The sequence below is a fragment of the Mus pahari genome, chromosome 17, assembly GCF_900095145.1.
Source record: "Mus pahari chromosome 17, PAHARI_EIJ_v1.1, whole genome shotgun sequence".
In the NCBI taxonomy this organism is placed as follows: Eukaryota; Metazoa; Chordata; class Mammalia; order Rodentia; family Muridae; genus Mus; species Mus pahari.
The window spans coordinates 31,968,601-31,989,162 of NC_034606.1; the positions used below are offsets into that span (position 1 = coordinate 31,968,601).

General features: G+C 38.7%; 1 protein-coding gene across 1 annotated transcript in view; it reads right to left on the reverse strand.

Annotated features, from left to right (window-relative positions):
• Tmem71 (transmembrane protein 71) overlaps positions 1-20,562 on the reverse strand; it is a 37,499-nt gene that overhangs the window by 7,230 nt on the left and 9,707 nt on the right. Inside the window, exons 5-7 of the mRNA XM_021217334.2 lie at positions 19,391-19,539; positions 8,652-8,834; positions 4,568-4,643 (exon numbers count right to left, since the gene is read on the reverse strand). Coding sequence (XP_021072993.1) covers positions 4,568-4,643; positions 8,652-8,834; positions 19,391-19,539 — 408 coding nt within the window. The remainder of the gene's footprint in view (positions 1-4,567; positions 4,644-8,651; positions 8,835-19,390; positions 19,540-20,562) is intronic.

The following is a 20,562-nucleotide window of genomic DNA, read 5'->3' on the forward strand; positions in this document are numbered from 1 at the left end:
CCCCCTCCCCTCTCTCTCTCTCCCTGACATATAAATCTTTCCTTGGTTGTGCTTCCTCTTCTCATTCATGGGACAGAGGAAGCTTCGTTAGCATCCTCTTCCTCAGACAGAGCTCCTACTGAACTAACATTTACAGAACATTCCACCCAAACCCTAAAGAAAAATGTCTTCTCAACAGCTCCTTGGGCTTCCTCCAAAAGTAACAACATATTAGTACACAAAACAAGTCTCAAAAGATATTTTTAAGAATTAATTTTTTAAATGATATGTTTTAAAATTAAAAAAATTAAAATGATATTTTTAAAAACTTAAAAGATTCTTTTAAAATTGAAATAGCACCCAGTATTCTGTTTGATTACCACAGATGAATGCTAAGTTATCAACAATAGAATCAAGAGAAAGTATTGTATTGAATCTACAACTTCTGCACATATATATCAGGACGAAAATCAATTCCGTAGAAATTAGTGAGAATCAAGTTCATAGCTGTATGAGTGGAAGCCTGTGGATAATTGAGGTGACAGGGAAACTGGGAATGAACCATGTTGCATTGGGTTAGTTAGATATACCAATGTTAACACATTCGGGTTACTTTATGTGTATATAGATACATAATTTCCACATGGTTGTGCCAATGTTCTTACATATGCACAAACATTCCTCATTTCTCTCTACAGACAGACTAGAAGGAATGACATCCCAGTACTAATGAGCACACGTGGCACCCAGATCTCATAATGTTCTACAATAAAAGAACTTTTGAAACTTCGGAGTAAGGACTAAGCCTAGGGCAGGAAAAACAAGATAAGTCTGAGGTATTTGCTCTTTAACTGTTTTATAAAGGATAATAGAAATACTAAGAAATGATGGCTTAAAATATATTTTGAAGAAATAAGATTTACTGATCAGGAAAATAGGATCATATCATGAGAGGAACAGAAACCTAAAGTGACTAAAGGTTTATGGTTGAGCTGGCCAACAGAATGTCAACCCTGCAAACAGCCCTTATTTCTTCTATTCATGGCACAGTTTACAAATGATGGTGACTTATTGTCACTGTCAGTTACAAAGTGATCATTGGCTTTTTTTCTTTTTTGTATAGCCCTGGCTATCCTGGAACTCACTTTGTAGACCAGGCTGGCCTTGAACCAGAAATCCTCTTGCCTCTGCCTTCCAAGTGCTGGGATTAAAGGGGCGGTTCACCACTGCCCTGCAGGTGATCATTGTTGCTTGACCATGTTTTCATAAGCTTGCTCATTCCTAGTTGCTATGCTGTCAGGATTTCAAGTGAATAGTATACATTGTTGGCATTATACATATTGTTTCATTTTAACCACTATTAAGTAGCTTTTTCTACGAAAAACAAAAGCCAGGTGTGATAGTAAATGTCTGTAGTTCTAGCAATTGGGGGATAGAATTAAAAGGGTAGGAGTACATGTTCAGCCTCAACTACATGGAGAATTAGAGAGCAGCCTGGGAGATAGAAAACACACGTACAAAGCTAATTAAATCTAAAGTATAAAGATATATACAAGGGCCATAGTAACCAATCTTCAAACTTGCAAGAGTTTCTGGTAGTAAAATGGGAAGTATTGAGCAAGCAATTTTTTTTATAAAGTAAACAATAGTGTTGAACTACAGTCCCAGAGTCTAAAGTAAACTCTGTTGAGGTAGGGAGAGGTCAAGAGAAATAAGAGAGAGGAAAGGAATGAATACGATCAGATTGTGTGATACACAGTATGAAATTGTCAGAGAACCAATACTTTAAAGGTCTTGAGTGTAAATGGATATGAGTAAATGCTTACATTTGTATTTTTCAGTTTTCACCTAATGTCCTTTTCTGTTTCAGGATCCTATCTGAAAATATATTCTGTTTAGTTATTCATCATGTTCTCTCAGGCTCCTCTGGAGTAGGACAACAAGGTCCTCAATGGCCTTTCCACCTTTGTGGCTAGATTCTAATGTGCTGAATGCCCTTCATTTGCCTTTTCTCTTTATTTTTCTCATGGCTAGACTAGGGTTTACAAGACTATACAGGTAGAGTGCCATTCTTACTGCTTCTTGACAAGGGCACAGGTAATAATCACTCTCCTATCTTTGCCAGTGACCATGCTCACCAGAGGGGGCGCCAAACAGCTCTTGCCACTGTATTGTACAGACCGCATTTCTTTTGTTAAATTATTTTATTAGATTTTTTGTTTGTTTGTTTGTTTTTCGAGACAGGGTTTCTCTGTGTAGCCCTGGCTGTCCTGGAACTATATTTTCTTCATTTACATTTCAAATGCTATCCTAAAAGTCCCCTATACCCTCCCCCTGCCCTGCTCCCCTACCCACTCACTCCCACTTCTTGGCCCTGTTGTTCCCCTGTACCGGGGCATATAAAGTTTGCAAGACCAAGTGGCCTCTCTTCCCAATGATGGCCGACTAGGCCATCTTCTGCTACATATGCAGCTAGAGACATGAGCTCTACCCACTTCTTCAATCTGCTCTTTGGAAACCAGTTTGGAAACAACTCACCCAAAAATAATATGGAGTTTAGCTCTGTTTCTCAAGGCTGGATACATCTACATATGTTAGCCCAAGAGGAATGTTTCACTGAAAGCCCTGTCATATATGAGACAGGGTTTCCTGACCAATTTGGAAGTTTGGAACACACTAAGTAAGAAGAGTGCTGACTGTGATTGCTCTACATAATTTCTTCCAGCCACTATTGTACTAGTGCACATTATCAGTTTCCAATTTGGTGTATTAATGAAGAATGTTACACTCTATTTCTAGCCATAGAGCCTCCTCCTTTTGTTCTTTTTGTCCTATTGTGATCTAAAATGTTCCCCAAACCTCATAATTAAATGGGAGGCTTGTTTTAAAATACCAACTCTCACTAAGCCTCTATTCATACTTAAGTGAGAATTCTAGAAGAATCTAGAAAAATCAACTTTCCCAAGCAATGTGGAAGCGTTTGACCCCCAGGATGCAGGCATTGAGAGTAAATAGCATTTTGCCACCAGAGTTCAAAGACGGAGAAACTTATAGGACTTCACTGTTCATTTTCATTTCATCCATTCATTCAGAAATATCAATGAACTCTTGTCTTTGAGGATACAGAAGTAAGGATAATACACTGATGTCAGTTCTGGATTGCTCATGTTCTTTAAGAAATACTTTAAACACGAAACTCTCTCTCTCTCTCTCTCTCTCTCTCTCTCTCTCTCTCTCTCTCTCTCTGTGTGTGTGTGTACAGATCTGTGTATGTGATCATGAATGTGACAGGACAACTTTCAAGAGTGGGTTCTTTCTTCTCAGTGTGGATTCTAGGTATTGAACTCACGACATCAAGCTTGTACTGAAAACACTTTTACTTGCTAAGGCATGCCATTAGCAGATTGCTTACATTCTTATAATGAGAGCTAGATGATTAACATTTGGATAACTGAACATATAGTTATGAAGGGTCCGCAGTAGAAAGTGTTCTGGAGTAAAGTAAAGCAGAGTATATGTGTGATCAATGGTGCTATAGGCTTTGTGCATACGTGCCAGGAAAGTTTCCTCTGACATAGAATTTGAAAAGATTCCAGAAAGAAGTAAGGTCACCAGTTATTAGTTTAGAGAAATATTCTTGTGTCAGGAAGAGGGAACAAAGACTCTGAGACATGAACAGAGTTAGTGCTGATGGGACTTGAACATTTTTCTATAATTCTGAGAAAATATGCACAGAGAAGGCACGCCAAGAACACGTAGGATAGGAGGTAAACCTATAGTCAGAACTGAGTGCTGTGTATCCATGTTAAGCTGGCTCCTCTGGAACTGACAGTTATTATGTGAAAGTTGATATGGCAAGGCAATAAATAAAATCAGGATGGTATGAACAAAGGATCTATACATATGATTGCATGATAGTTACTATTCAGAAAGACCTTGCCCAGGAACACAAAGTACTTGTATCCAAAGTACTTCTACATGGACATCTGCCCAACAACTACCTTTCAACCTCAATATAACATCATTCTTAGTGTCAGTTACTGTAGCCAATGATTGTTGTTTCAAAGTACTCACTAGAATCCATTTTTCACTTTATAATCTTACCTTCTCTCAACCTGTTAATCCACTCATGGCTGAAGTAATTCAAAAGTTCCTATAGATCACTCTGTTTGTTACAGATAAATATTGCTATTATTTAGACCCAAGATTTTAGAGAATATATTTTTGATTCTTCTGTATTTCAGGGTACAAGCTACAGTAGGAAAAATAGAGACTCAATGGGGACTTCGAGTGCTTTGGAATGAACTGAAATGGAAACGTGGATTGGGGCTCTCCTTGTCATCACAGTTTAAACAGAATGTTGCACATGGTCTAGTCTCTAAGCAATGTATGCTAGCTTCTGTAAGTACTGGAGATGAGAGAGAAGGTACATGAAGAAAAAAAAGCAGTATCATACCAGATAAACAAACAAATTTTAGTTATAGAGCTACCTAAAATGTTTTATGGTAAGAGGCAAGAGAATTATCCATCAATTACCGCTCCCCATTTATTATGAAACGTTATTGTAAGCAAGCAGAACTAAGATTACCTTGCATATGCAGAAATGACTAAGCACACTGCTAGGAGGATTGCCTGAAAGGAGACCTTATGCATCAAACCAGCTCCTGAAGGAAGAAGAAATCAATCATAGATCATTGCTAATTAAATAACCCAGGAAAACAAATTTCTGCTAAGTCTGTTTCATAGTTTTCAGATGTATGTCATTTTAAACAATCAATCATCAATAACAAGATAAAAATCATGTCAAGTGTGGCTGGAGCAATGGCTCAATGGTTAAGCGCATGCCCAGTACATACATGGTAGTTCACAACTTTAGGTTCAGAGGATCTGATGCTCCCTTCTGGCTTCCATGGGCTCCTGCACACACATGATACCTCTAAATTCATGTAAGCATATACTCCTATGCATACATTTTGAACATATTTTTTAAAAATTATGTCACATATGGGGTCCAATGATTAGAAAACTCTACAGTCAATGAATTAAATATCCCCTCTAACAGCAAAACAGATTATGCAACTCAAAATGTTTCAGACTTGCTGTTTGCTTTGATATTGGAAGAAACCCTTGTAGAATTTATGCTAAAGTCAGAACACTAAAAATATAATGTTGAATATGATTATGTCGATCACAATAATAAGAATGCCTATCATTTGCAGAGTGTTTTATAATTCACAAATACTTTTGATACGTTAGCTTATTTAATTAGCCTGAAACCATGCAAGGTAGGGAACATAATCTCAGTTTTGCATACAAGTAGACCAAGACTGAGAGACATGATGCAATAGTTCAAGATCAAACAGCTATGAAGTGCCATAGCCAAGGTTTTAAAACCACATCTAGACAGGACATAATGTTTTGTCTGAAATGAGGCATAGAAAGACAATTGCAACTTTGCTTTCTGGAAATCTCTAAAGACCAAGAAGAAAAAAAATACACGTATTATGAAGTACTTATCCTTTCAAAATTCTGTAATCAGTGAACTATTTCAATGGTGTCAGATCATGGAAGAAAGAAGTACAATAACTCCCAGCAGTTGTAATTAGGAGTCTCATGAGAATCATGACCTTGAGTCTCAGACTAAGCACCCCTAAGAAATCAGAGCTGACTTAAAGATGAACACGTGAGGGCTTAAGAATATATTTATGAATAGACCTCAACTTAATCTCCACCCCCCCAAACACTAGAGAAGCTTAATTTTGCAACGGTTGTTTAAAACTCGGAAAGACTTTATACTGAGAATGTTTTTAATTTTTGTGATTTATGCTGGAAATGAACACAGAGTTAGCTATCAATCTCACTGAGCCCCTCGTGTGGGTGGAATTCTGAAGTCTGGTGAGTCAAACTGGAGCAATAGTAAATTATGTCACTCCGAGTGCAGAGGATTTATGTATACTGTTAATTAAATAAATTATTGTGGGTTCAGTGGAGTGTTAACCATTCATCTAAAGTGTGTTTGCATTCTCCAACTCTTCTGATTTCATGTGCAATTAAGGAAAATAACTCCAGCTTGAGACACAACAAAGATCTCTGGCTATGAACATTGAAGGGTGAGTGTATGTTCTTTTGAATACAACAAAGAGATGAGTTCTGTGACTTTGAACCTGTTGTTCATTGCTTCTTCAGTGGCCATTGACTTGGCACTTATTTTGACTTAGCCCATCGGGAAATTAATTCCAATCAAGCCTTGATTCCTCCAGCACACTCTCTCTCTCTCTCTCTCTCTCTCTCTCTCTCTCTCTCTCTCTCTCTCTCTCTCTCATTTTAGCACCTATTTTCTTTAACATTTTTCACACTTACATTTTCTTTTTCTTTCTCTCTTCCCCATCCCACACCATCCATTCCACTTCCAAAAACATCTGCACCTACACATTGCTGAGTACAGAGGGCATGGGCATTTGTTTGCTGGTTTTGAAGGCAATGTTATATTCTTGGTGGGGAATCCCTTTTTCTGTAAGAGGGTGAAGCAGCTGGTTTCTTCTATTTTTTCATCCCAGCATTTAACCTATTCAAAGCCTTTTGTAAACTCACATAACTATCACTGAAATAATTGCTTTTGCCATGGACCTGGACTCCTTCCAGAACAGATGTAATAATTCTAGGTCTCGCATCATAACTCTAAATGAGCAAAATCTCTTCAAATGGACTGGAGATCTGAAAGTGTGTGTTGAAAGAGTCTCCAAGAGCCACCATGGGAAGATGGACTCTGAGGAACAGCACCAACACAGAAGAGATGGCAAGGAGGCAAAGACTGGAAAAATGCTAAGCTCTCTGATTGGAATTATCATGTACATAAGTCAGTGAATTTTATCACTGTTACTCAGGCCTGGAACTCAAAAGCTCTAATTGATACAAATAATGGCATACAGGCCAGTGATATTTGAATCTACTCTGTTACCAGGAACAGATTGCTCACTCAGGGAGTAGAAACTCAGGGATAAAAATAAATGATGGATATGACCAAGCATGCCAGATCTCAGTGATAAGGAAAATAAATATTCTCAGTGAAGTTGTACATGCAGAGTACACTAGAATAATGGAAGAACAATTTACTTTAGCCACCAAGCAGGAGGGGACAAAGAAGGTCCATCAGAAATAATCTCATTTCAAGTGGGCCTTGTAGAAAAGTAGAACCCATTCAGGTACAACAGCTAGAACAGACAACTCAGTTGCAACTAGAGCACACACTTGTCATGGTCACATTCTCTACAATGAGTGTTCAAGGCTTACTTCATCTGTAGAATGTTGGTATCCTTATATGTAAAATAAATGCACACACTCACGAGTTCATTCACCACAGTCAGGGAGAATGTGTCCTGTCCAGTCACTGTCTGGTCAATTTGGGATCCAAGGATAACTATGACCTTAGGTTCAGAGAATGGTGAGACATGCAGGCAAGCATGTGACAGTGGTGCAGCTCACAGGCATATGAGAGAGTACTCCTGGGAACCAGAACAGTGAAGGCTAGGCTCCCTAGAAGAGGTGGCTGCTGCGACTCAGAAAGTCTTGATAGCCTGGTGGTTATCTACGCAGTCAAAGCGATCTTTTCTGTTATTGAAACACCTGTATAGCAACTTAAATACCCTTTAGCACTTGCTGAACAGCTGCAGAAGGAATATATTGTGCGGGACACGTAAGTAAGTCTTTGGAAGAATGCTCAGTGGGACACTATCCATCCATGGTTTATAGAGGCAAGTAAAAACAGAATCATTTCACTCAATTTCTGCCTCCTACAGTGATAACCTCAGTTCTATTGAGTATTCATGTGGACTGGACACAGTGTATACTCTCCCAGGATGTTTTCATTGCAAAGGGAAACAAGGATCATCTCTCTGCACAGGTTCAAGGTTAAATTTTAGAGTTTGGCACCTGCGTGTAGAGCCTAGTACATTTTTTTTTCCTATGGTGGCTCCTTGTGCTGTAGATTACAGGGGAGGCTCTGAAACATGAAATCTCTGCAAACTTAGCAGAGCAAGCTTAGCTCTCCCCCGCTGGATGTGAGACATCACGAAAATGTCATTAATCTGCTGCTGACAAAATAGAGTCATCAGCACACTGGTGAGCTTCTTTCATTACTCATGCTAGGAAATACCAGGAGCTGCCTTCCTGAGTCATAGCACTAAAAGACACAGACTTTCGTTGGTAGTGTTGTGTTGCTTTTGTTTGTTTGTTTGTTTGTTTGTTTGTTTGTTGTGTTTTGTTTTGGTGTTTTGTTTGTTTGGTTTTGGTTTTGTTCATTTGTTTGTTTTGTTTTGTTTTTGTCTTCTTTTTTCTTCATTTTTTTCTCCTTTTAGAGCATATCAAGCACATGCTAATGATCAAAAAGTAAATAATAGAGACCTGTCATTCTTTACCCTCAGCTTTATCAAAACCTAACACTTATCAGGCATCAAGGTTCTTGAAAAATAGAACCTCAGGGTTCCTGAGGACTTCATGACTATACTCAAAGGCAGTCACCTCTGTATTGTCTGGACACAACCAGGAGCCCAGGTCCTCCCTTCCTCAAGAAGGTTGATACCAGTTCCTAAGTGCACATTAGTCATTGCTACATCATTCTTACGTGGCAAGAAGGAAGGATAGTTTGGGTGTGGCAAAGATTTAAAAGTACTCACTTGAATGAACCAAACTGTTCTTTTCGAAGTGCCCTGATGCTTTCATTTGAAGTTGAAGAGAGGAACTTTGGCTTTCTCTGAGAGACTGAGGCAGGATGTAGCCAGAAGAGGAGGATTCTGAAGTGTCTGTGATTGGCTTCTGAGACTCCCATCCATCACTCAGAGAACAGTCTAGATCACTTCCTGGAAAAACAGAAGAATTTAATCATTCTCTCTCTCTCTCTCTCTCTCTCTCTCTCTATATATATATATATATATATCTGTGGGTGTCTTGGGGGGACAGCTGTTCTTCTCTATCTATCTATCTATCTATCTATCTATCTATCTATCTATCTATCTTTCTGTGTGTATATACATAAATCCAATGATGCTGTTGTACTTTTTATTTCTGTTTCTATGATGAAACACCCTGACCAAAAGCAATTTGGCAGAAGAAAAGAAGTGTTTATTTGGATTAAAATTCCAGGTTACAACCCATCATTTTGGGTAAGCAAAGGCAACAACTCAAGCAGCTAGTCAAACAGTAGACTCCCAGTCAAGATTAGAGAGGAACAAGTGTGCTGGTCAGGATGGTTTGCTTCGGCTCAGTCAGCTTCTTCCATTCTGATGCTGTTCAGTGGCCCCAGCCAAAGCACTGATGCATGGCATTGTGGGCTATATCTATTAGCATGCAAGATAATTGCACATAGACATGTCCCACTTGATCTAGACAATGCCTCACTGAGATCATCTCTCCTGAGTAACTCTAGGTTGTGTCAAGTTGACAATAGAAACTAACCAGCAGATTTGCCCTGTGTAACGTTCCCAATAATCAGAACGAAAGCAACATTGCCTACTGCACTAGTGGAGGGGGGTAAGAGGAGCCTGCCTTGTGTTGTTTTAATTTGTCCCCTTCCTTTGATGTATAAACAACATATCTTCAGAACACATATAAACAAAGATGAGAAGAATGAAAGTTTGGTAAAGGAATCCAATTATAGTTACAACCAAGTGGCTCAGCAGAATTCAGGAAAAATATAGTTTTACAACAAATGGAGAACAGACCACAGAAAACATTGACTTTCCATCAAAAGAGTAGGGGCTCCATTTATAGACGATATACTGTTCCTTAGTAAGAATGTCACCATGTACATATCCATGTGGTATTTCTTCTGGATAAATCAATGTACAGTTCGATATATAGTAAAATCCAGATGGCTCTTGAAGAAATCATGAAATGATACCCTAACACCATGTAGGCAAGGACATTGGTTATCCCATCTTCAATCTCCAAGTGATGTTAGGTGATGAATAGATTTATTTGAAGGATATGTGTAAGCATATGAGCCTTACATCTTTACAACATTAAACTTTGTAGCAGAGATAACTCCTACTTCTAATTTGCCCATTCACTCATTTGGCATCTATTAAATGTTGCTATTGAGAAGCAATAGCAGAGTAGACATGTGCCACCATTTGTTTTAGGAGGATTTTATTCAGGTAAGAGCAGAGTAGCAGAATATATTATGAGAGGTGTTACTATAGAAACTCACTCTCTATAAACCACCTTGAAACACTGAATGAAATCTTGAATAGTAAGTACATGCTTTGTTTTATCATTCAAACAGAATGTTTGGTACAAATCATTTCTAATGCATTCACTTATAATGGTTCATTCACAAATACATTTTACTTACCCTGGAATTAGCTTACCAATGCTTCTAAATAGCATCCACATTGAATCTCAAATCCATGCAACACAAAGTTTGAAATATGCTAAGACAACTTCTAGAATCATCAGATGTCTTCAACATAAAGTCACCATGGGATAATTCTGGCTTGTTGGCTTTTGAGCAGAATCTAAAGTTAATGGACTCTACACTTCCTAGGCTAGAACTTTGCTGGAAAGGATGAATGAAATAAGTAAGAATGACTTTCAATTACATAAGAAGTGCTACACCTTGATTAACAGACCCACTGATTTGGTTCATCGGGCTTGATTGTCTGAGGAATTCTCAAGTCTCTGCCTTTGATGGTCTGCATGATATCTACACTCAGCTTAGTTTCCCTACCTTTTCCTTAGGTGAGAATTTGAAACAATGCAGAACACACTGGCTTGGAGACAAAGACATTCACCCAGATCAGGCAGAAGTCCTGCATGGAATGCAGGTTATTTCCTGGGCGGACTTAAAAGATGGCACATATCCAACACACATTCTTTTAAAGCTGCATGCTTAAACTCAAAAGAAAAGGTCGTTCCTAGCAGGCAAGCCCAGGCCACTCCCAACCCTAAACAATAGCAGTGGTTGACTGACAGGGATTAGGGGTGGAAAGGTGGGACTTAAAAGCTGCAATTACAGGGCTGCAGTTTAGAGGGTTCTATAGGGCATGGAGAATGCCCCTTTGTTCTTAAAGGGAAAAGAAAATTAGAAGCAAGTCCCTGCAGGGATGCAATAGTCTATTCCCTCATGGAAAGATAAAGATAAGATGAGAGAGAGAGAGAGAGAGAGAGAGAGAGAGAGAGAGAGAGAGAGAGAGAGAGAAGAAAACATTCAGCATTCAGTAGGGTAGTCCAGTCAGTGAATGGGAGAAAACTATCTCCTTGATGTTTTAAAAGTTAATTTCAAATTATAATTTGTACTAATCCAAAGAGTTAATATTTATTCCATCACTACTGACCCTTGATATTGCCAGAAGCCAGTATAAAGGCTATGTGCAACATCACCCAATGCAAACTACATGGTTTCCTTCAGAGAACACCCAAGAGAGATGCTCACAGCCCTGTATCACAAAGTGCACAGAGAAATCATCTCACATGAGAAAGGAAAATAAATATGGCTATGAAAGATGGAGAAGCCTAGGTAAAAGATGCTCTGAAGACTCCTGTGGTTACTGCTTGGATTTTAGCTTCGACAAGCTGACCTGACATTTGGTGGAAATTATTATCTAATTAGAAAAAATTTTAAAAAGTGATATTGCAAATGAGAAAGAAACAAAACATTTATCTGTGGGAAGCCACATTCACCATTATAAGATGGCACCTGAGCCCGAAGGGCGTCGGCCAACTGACAACTAGCTGACAACTGTTTTGCACATGCTCAAACAGCACAGATGATGAGTCACAGCTCAAGCCCGGAGCATGCAAATGAGGGTATATAGTGAGCACCAATCATAGAGTGACACATTCCTCTTAGGCCTATTTAAGCAGCACCAGTTTTCAGGCTTGGGGTCTTTTCGCTTCAGCAATAAAACCCGTTTAAAAACGTCCGCAGAAGGATCATGTTGTGGCGCGTCTTTCTTGCTGGCAAGTTAGGTGATCGTGACATTTATCTCTATTCCATCATTTCACACAAAGTAAGTTAGGACCATTTCCCCTTTGGATTGGACATCTAGGGAATTTCCCCTCTATGAAAGATTTTTTTGATCTTTCCCTAGATTCGTCGAGGCTCAATACTTATCACAAACTTTAAATCCCCTGAATTCACTGTGGGGAAATATATATCTTTTGCCACCTGCTTCTTATAAAGCTGACCATATATGGTGACAGGGTCTCCGGAAAGGGCACAACTGAAGTGTGGTGAGGAATAGCTATAATCCTAAAGTTTTTTTTAGAGATAAAAGAACTAAAAAAGCAGAGGAGAAGAAAAATCCATCAGGAAGGATATTGTTTCCATGCATTGGGTACCTCAAGGGGAACACTGTGAAGTTGGTCCACGCTACTTAACAATCGGAAGGGCTTCTTTCTCTGTTTCCACTCATGTTAGGGAATGCCCAGCACATAAGATGATTGAGGAAAGATGACAGGTGGGTGGAAGAACTGAAGCAAGGCAGGCTTCAGTGACACCCCAGGGAAGCCCTCAAGCCAAAGGATTTCAGGAACTGCAACAAAAGTAGAAAAGACGGGTGCTTCATGGACATTGAGGAAGAAGGTCTGTTTATCTGATCAGTACACTTACTATATACCTTGAATGAATTGTTCTGTTCAAGCAACTAGAGGAGCCAAGTCATATTACAGTGAAAGTCTAGAAAAAAAGACTTCTGAGTATGCCTTGTAGAACACAGGAAGACTTCACAGAAGAGGCAGGGCTGGACCAGAAACCTGGAGGTTGAGTACAAACTCTACCAGGCGACTGTGGGAAGACAATGGAGCAGGAGCAGAGTGAAGATCAGAGAAAACAGGGGGCAAAGGCTGAGAGACCATATCCCAGTGAGCAAGTTCTACATGGCTGGGTGGAAGAACAAGCCGAGGAAAGTACCAGAAGATGATTCTGACTGGACTGAGTCCAGGTTCAAGCTTCCTATTACATTCAAGATCTAAAATTATTCTGTGAGGAGTTTGAAGTCATTACTGAATATCCAGAATGAATGTAACGTGATCCTTGTGGCAAAAGCACTCTAAGCAATGAGCCCTAGAAGCCCCTGAGCCCTTACTGAAGGAGGAGGAGTGATTAAGGCATACCAATAGACTCTGGGGTCCTCTTATAACAAGTGTTTAAAATGATGTGATATTTAAATTGGTAGTATCACTCTGTCTGTGGCATAGCTTAGATACTGAGCCAGTGGATTGAGGCTTTTGGATAGGGAAGTCCCTGCCATACGTACATATTCCTTTCTCCCATTCTCCCAAGCTTCAGGACACCTACCAAACAAGCCTAAAGATGCATCATTGCTGGTTGCCATAGAAAAGGAAAGTGACAGGTAACCCGTAAGGACCACACAGTAGAGCTTATCCCGGAGCATGCTCACTGTAGCACTGCTCACAATAGTCAAAATACACACTCAAGTTGAGTCCACAGGTGAATACATAAGTAAAACGTGGCAAATGTATGTAATGGGATGTACTCAGCCTTAAATAGGGAGGATGATCCTGCTGCTTGCAACAACATGGAAGGACCCGCATGACTGTTTGCTAAGGTAAATAAGTCAGTCCACTTCAGTAAGGATCTAAATAGATAAACTTACAGAATCAAAAAAATGCAGTACTGGTTTCCAGGGCTTCAACGGTTAGGAGGTGGAGAAAATCGAGAGTACAGCATTTCTGTTACAATAAGTGGGTATGTTTTAAGGGTATGTGTAGCACAGTCTGGTGCATGTAGTTAACAATATATTTGTTTTTTTAAAAGATAGATTATGCTGCATGTTCTTAAAACACACCTACACCGGGCTGGTGAGATGGCTCAGCAGGTAAGAGCACCCGACTGCTCTTCCGAAGGTCCTGAGTTCAAATCCCAGCGACCACATGGTGGCTCACAATCATCCGTAATGTGATCTGGCGCCCTCTTCTGGAGTGTCTGAAGACAGCTACAGTGTACTTACATATAATCAATAAATAAATCTTTAAAAAAAAAACAAAAAAAACACACCTACACCTACACAGAAACACACAGAAGGATATAAGGTACCTTGGGGAGCTGTTTGGTATGTCCTTTATGCTAATTACAGTGACAAGTAACAGGTGTTTGCATATATCTAACTCATTAAGTTATGCACATTAAATGTGTACACTTTTATGTGTATCAATTATACCTCAGTAAAGCTGTTAAGAACACAGAGAAAGCCAGATGACCGTATTAATATGGACATGAGAAAGGATCCAGAATATTCCTGGCTAATCACACATTCCAAAAGGATATTCTATGATCCCAGGACATGAGGCAGGTTCTGTGACAAAAGGAAAAATATCTCCATGCTGTTTCCCAAGACTACCTGGTCTAACTTAGAGAATTAGCCCTGAAAATTGAATGAAATAAAATAAAGGGCTCTTGTCTGGCATCCTGGAAATCTTACACAGAACTTTTAAATAATGGCATTAAACCACAAAGAAACCATAAAAATCCTTAATACCCAAATGACCAAGAAGACACATGTCTCTAAAAAGACAAATTTTCTCCCTACTCATGCTTTTCTATGACTGATTTTCTTCTTTTGATTAGTTTAACAATAAATGAATGGCTCTTACCACGCCAAACATTTCAGCAAATATTTTTAGTTGTATTATACTTGAAAGCGTTAAGGGCTAAGGGAAGATCCTGTTCCACTCAATTATCCTTGTGAGAATTCTCTATTCTCTTTCAGGGTGACTCACAGCTCCAAGAACACATTCCAAATTGCAGTTTGGCAGCAGGGGAAGGGGGTGGCCCTCGGGAACTGCAAAAAAATGCCAACAACTAAAGAGTGAATTGCAACTAATGAGGAAAGGTGTCTCCTGCAGCTGGAGAAGGGGTTGGATGAGGACAAACCCAGTCGGCAAAATATCCTTTAGTCTGAAAACTGAAGCATGAGAAAATCAGGGGAAATAGTGTTTGATTACAGCCATGGCACAGAGAGAAAATAGCAAAACAATTTAATTTTGAATTCTTCTGGAGTGTTCTAACTAGGCCATATTTCCAGAGAAAAACAAATTGCTGATAAATCAAGAGGCCTTGGGTAAAACCGGAAAACAAGACGTCTGAGGAGATGTGATTACAGCTGACAGCAGAAATGAGCGCTTCCCAACTCTTGAACGCACCCAGGTTGACTAATTACTGAGTTTTTGGAAGGGATGGTTTAATTTGTTATATTTAGAAGATATTTGACAACCAACAGAATTTTAATAAGACACCTTATGAGTGTGCAGCACGCCTGTGGTCTGACTGCTTTCAAGTTGTTGGGGCAGATTTGGAAGAACCAACTTGGGAAGGCAGATGCCAATTTCCAAATATGTGAAAATGGTCTTTGTAAAAGCTGTTCCTTAGTGATGTACCTTAAGTGTGAAATGTCTTCCATGAGCTCATGGGTTGATCTCCAATTGGTTTGGAAAAACCATTGGAGTCCTTAGGAGGTGGATCTTTGCTGGAGGAAGTAGCATTCATTCAAGTAGGTCTTGGGGATTCATATTACAGCTCAACTTCCTATTTGCTCTCTGCTTCCAATCTCAGACACAATGTGACCAGGTGCTCCACTCTCCTGCCATCAGAGCTTCCCTGCAGTGCTGGACTGTATACCGTAAAACTGTGAGCCAAATAAGCCCTCCCTCCTCTAAGTGTTTTTTTGGTCTGGAATTGTGCCACAGAACAAGAAAAGTAACTAAGACAGTAGATGTAGTTACCAGACACCATTTTCATTTTCTTCCCATCTTATGGAAATTGGCTTCTCTTCATCACATTTTGTTTTTCAAATTGCCTCTTTTTAAGACATTTATTGCAAAAACAAAACACAGTCATCCATTGGACGGAGCACAAGGTTCCCAATGAAGGAGCTAGAGAAAGTACCCAAAGAGCAGAAGGGGTCTGAAGCCCAGTAGGAGGAACATCGATATGAACTAATCAACACACACAGAGCTCCTTGGAACTAAACCACCAATCAAAGAAAACACATGGTAGGACATGTGGCTCTAGATGCATATGTAGCTGAGGATGGTCTAGCTGGTCATCAATGGGAGAAGAGGCCCTAGGTCCTGTGAAGGTTCTATGCCCCAATATAGGGGAATACCAAGACTGGGAATGGGAGTGGGTGGGTTGGTGATCAAGGAGAGGGGGGATAGGGGATTTTCGGAGGGGAAACTAGTAAAGGGGATAACATAAATAAAGAAAATATCTAATAGATAAATATTTATATTAAATAAATATTTATAGATAAATAAAGAAAATATCTAATAAAAAAGAAATTAAGTGATGCATGAAATGGGAAGAAAGGAAATGGGGTAAACTTCAAAGATGCAACAGGAAAGAAACATGTTCAGGCATGGAGGTGCTACATTGTTTTGTTTGTTGAATGGGTTGCTTATTTTGGAAATATTGGCTAATGTGCTCTCAAAGACACCCAAACATTAACATGTAATAACTTGTTTTTGAGTCCAATAAAATATTCCTAATCAAAAAGAAAAAAGAAAAAAAAGAAAGAAAGAAAAAAAAAGAAAAAAGAAAAGAAAGAAAAGAAAAGAAAAGAAAAGGAAAAAGAAAAAGAAAACCTAGTCTCAATTATTTATAGTCACAATGAGAAAGTAAATGCATAAAGGAAAAGTTGTAAGACTGCTTAATACTGAGCATGTTCATTGGCAAACTAGGGGCTGGAGAGATGGCTCAGCAGTTGAAAGCATTTGACTCCACTTTGGTTTCCAGTACCCACGTGGCAGCTCACAACCTTGTTTTAATACCAGCTCCAGGGGGCCATAGCCCTCTAGCCTTGGAAAGTACATCTACACATAATAGAAATAATAAAAATAAGTCTTTGTAGAGTAAATGTGTTGAGTAGAACATCAACCCATTACTTCAACATTGATACTTTTAACGAACTACTGCATTTCATCTTCACGGCAACCCTATATTCCCTTTGTCCTATATTAACAGATAAGTAGAAGATCAGAAAAGTTCATTGATGTGCCCAAGAACACTCAAGTAGGAAGAGGCAGCTTCAGCACACTGCTTTCCTATCTACCAGAGCTGGCATGGGCAAAATTTTTCACACATTTTACCAAACAAAGCACACCCATTTGTTAAACTTCTCCCGCTTCCTCATAACCTCATTCAATCTCTCACAAAACCTGTCAATTCTACAAAACAAAAGTATCCTTCTTCTCTTTGCTCTGTACTTTCTTGGAAGGTTTGATGCTTTCCTTTGCTTCTGAGCTCGCACTAGCTACTCTCTGTGTAATCCTCCCTCGTGTACTACTAGAAAACTAACATTGAAAACCCAAATCTGATGTGTCCTTATCCTGCCTAAGATGCTCCAAAATGCCTGTGAATCATTAGATAAACCCTGTCTCCTCAATAAGGCACAGAAGGTTCTTTAGCCCTCTACCATCTGTCATTTCTGGTCCAACCCCTATGTCAGCCTCGTGTCTGTGTCCTGCTTAGATGTCCTTGTTTTTGGCAAGAACAAAAATGCACTTGGTTTCATTAATCATTTGTTCATATTATGAGAAGGATGCTTCATTTGACATGTTATGCTTTTTTAAATGAGTCTAGTGTTATATACACCTTTACACACACACACACACACACACACACACACACACACACACACAAATCTTCACGTCATACCAATGTTAATTCCTGGTTTTGTTAATATTTTGAAGCATTATAAATTATTACCAATGGGAAAAACTGGATGAATGGTACAAATTTTTTTATCTCATCACTTTCCCCTTAATTTTATCTATGCAAGCCACAGTTTTTAACATGATCAATAATATATTTTGCCTATTTCCACCAATAAAATGCAATTTCCATAGGAATAAGATGCTTTATTGGCTTTGTTCAACACTATACTCAGAATATAAACAGTTTTAACCTTATTAAATATATATACTTATATTTCACATTATATATACACATATGTATATCTGCATATATATATATGTATATATATATATATATGTGTGTGTGTGTGTGTGTGTGTGTGTGTGTACACATACACATATTTTTTTAAATTAAAGGAGTGAGTTCTTGTAGAGTTCTCAACCTGAGACCACTCATTGGAATGGCCCACTCTCACAAAATAAAGATGTATTGGAGTTGTCAGAGTCAAATGCATATAAGGGACAGGAAAGAAGGTGAAATTAAAGGCAGGACCAGAGACATGGGATCGAGACAAGAACAATTGTGCAGGGAACCATGCTCAGATGGGGCTCATTTTGAGTTTAGCTCTGTTGTCACATTTAACATTTTTTTGTTCTGGACTCTCCATCCTCATTTTATACTGGTTGCTAAAAATTGAAGCCAGTTCTGACTAAGAAGCAATAAGAAAGCCAAACAAATGTATATGTGATAGAAGGAATGACGAGCCATATATAATCTTGGAAAGACTAGGATCCTAGTAACTGGAAGGCAGCATAGCAAAGGTAGAAATGTCATTTAAGTTCCCATCTGCTTAATAAGTCACGCATTTCTTAAGCCCTCTTGGATGCTATTACACCTGAAACCCTTCAGACCTTATCTAGGATATGCTCATACTACCTTTCTGGCTTATATATTAGCTTCCTCTCCTTCATTTTCTCCATATTCCTAACCATGCTAGAGCACTTAAGTCACTATACTGTAACTATTGGAAACACATTTCCCTCCCTTTCTGAGAAAGGAGTTTCCTATTAGGGCTGTGTCTTATGCAGCTTAGGACAAGTGCTTAGTCCAGTTGTTTCCATACAGCATGTAGTCAAGGATTTGATGACTGAATAGACTGGGCTTGGAGTTTCTATCACTGCATTTATATACATACATTTGAATGGAGGAATACATAAGCACATATCTATCTTAGCTATGTCATTTCTATATGTATGTATTATCTATTTCAGCAGAACACACATATGTATACACATATGTATGCATATACCTTGTTTTTAAACTAAGGCAATTGAGACTTAATGAAGTTACTATCCCAGTATGCTCAAACTGAGGCTTGAATCCTGATTACAGAACACAGTTTCCGGTACATGTCTTGTAAGTTTGTCTCCATTATTACTTCCCCACTTCTATTTCATATATCAAAAGCCAAATTGAAAATGGGCCAATATTTTCTGAGTATTATCAAGAGTCTTATGCAGATATTTAAGCTCTCATTTTTTGTGTGACATGAAGACTTTTTTATTTTAGTCACAGCAAGTACAGAAATATGAATGAAATTTTAATCTCTGGCTTCACCCTCTCCATTAAAATATTAGCCATCTCAAAACCATGTCTTGGGTCAGGACTATATGAATGTCATTCAGAAATGGCATCATATTCAGAAATCTCATCATGGAATGAAGAAATTAAGATCATCATTTTCATCATAGTGGTACCTACCAAGGCTCCTGATTCCATCCAGCCAGAGATCCTCACTTGGGAGTGAGTCAACTTCTCCAAAGATACTTCCATGCAGCCAAGACTTAGAGGCTCTGGGGTCCAAGAGAGAAGAAAGAGAACGGTGGGTTCTCTTTTTCTTTCTAAATATTCTGGGTAGAAATGAAACCAGCATGATGAACAGTAAGTAGCAATCACTTTGTGTTGGAAACAATCCAGTGGTAATGACTTGACACACACAATAGGAACAACCCAAATTTGTATATTCAAATGATTGTTATTTTCCCCACCAATGTATTTGAAAACTGTTTATTTATTGAGCTGAATAGTTTTGTGTCAACTTGACATAAGCTAGAATCATCAAAGAGGAACGAAAGTAAATTGAGAAAATGGTCATAAGACTGGGCTATAAACAAACCTGTTTTTTTTTTCTTTTCTTTTCTTTTTTTTTTTTTTTTTTTTTTTTTTTTTTTTTTTTTTTTTTTTGGTTAGTGATTGATATGGGAGGGCCAAGCCATTGTGGGTGGTTCCATAACTGGGCTTGTGGTCCTGAGTTGTATAAGAAAGCAAGCTGAGAAAACGAGGAGGACTAGGTCAGTTAGTAGAACCCATCTATGACTTCTCCATAAGCTCCTGCTTCTACATTCCAGCACTTACCATATGTGATGATGAATTGTTATATGGAAATGTGAGTGAAATAAACTCTTTCCTCTCCTAGTTTCTCTTGGTTATGGTGTTTCATCACAGCAACAATAACTAGGCCATTTATCCTTTTCTTTTCTTTTCTTTCTATTACTATACAAACTTCTTGAAACTTTTAGCACGTTGCAACATGAAATTTGAGGAAACCTAAATGTGTGCTCCTGGTCCATGGTTACCTTATCTTTTTGTAGAATAAATGATTTCTTATCCCCTTTTAGATGATAGTTATGTTGTTGTTTTTGTTGTTGTTGTTGTTGTTTTAGAGCTAAAGGGATACAACTGAAGGGATCTTGGAAAACTCAGGATAAACAAATGAACCATTATCCAAACCAAGGGAGATCTGAACACCAGAAATGACTCCCAAACATCCACCCAAAGCAGCTCTGGATCACTGGGCACAAACGACCCATACTCAATCCCAGCTTTGATTCAGGGGGCTCTGGAGAAAAGTGGATCCATCTAGGGGTCCAAAA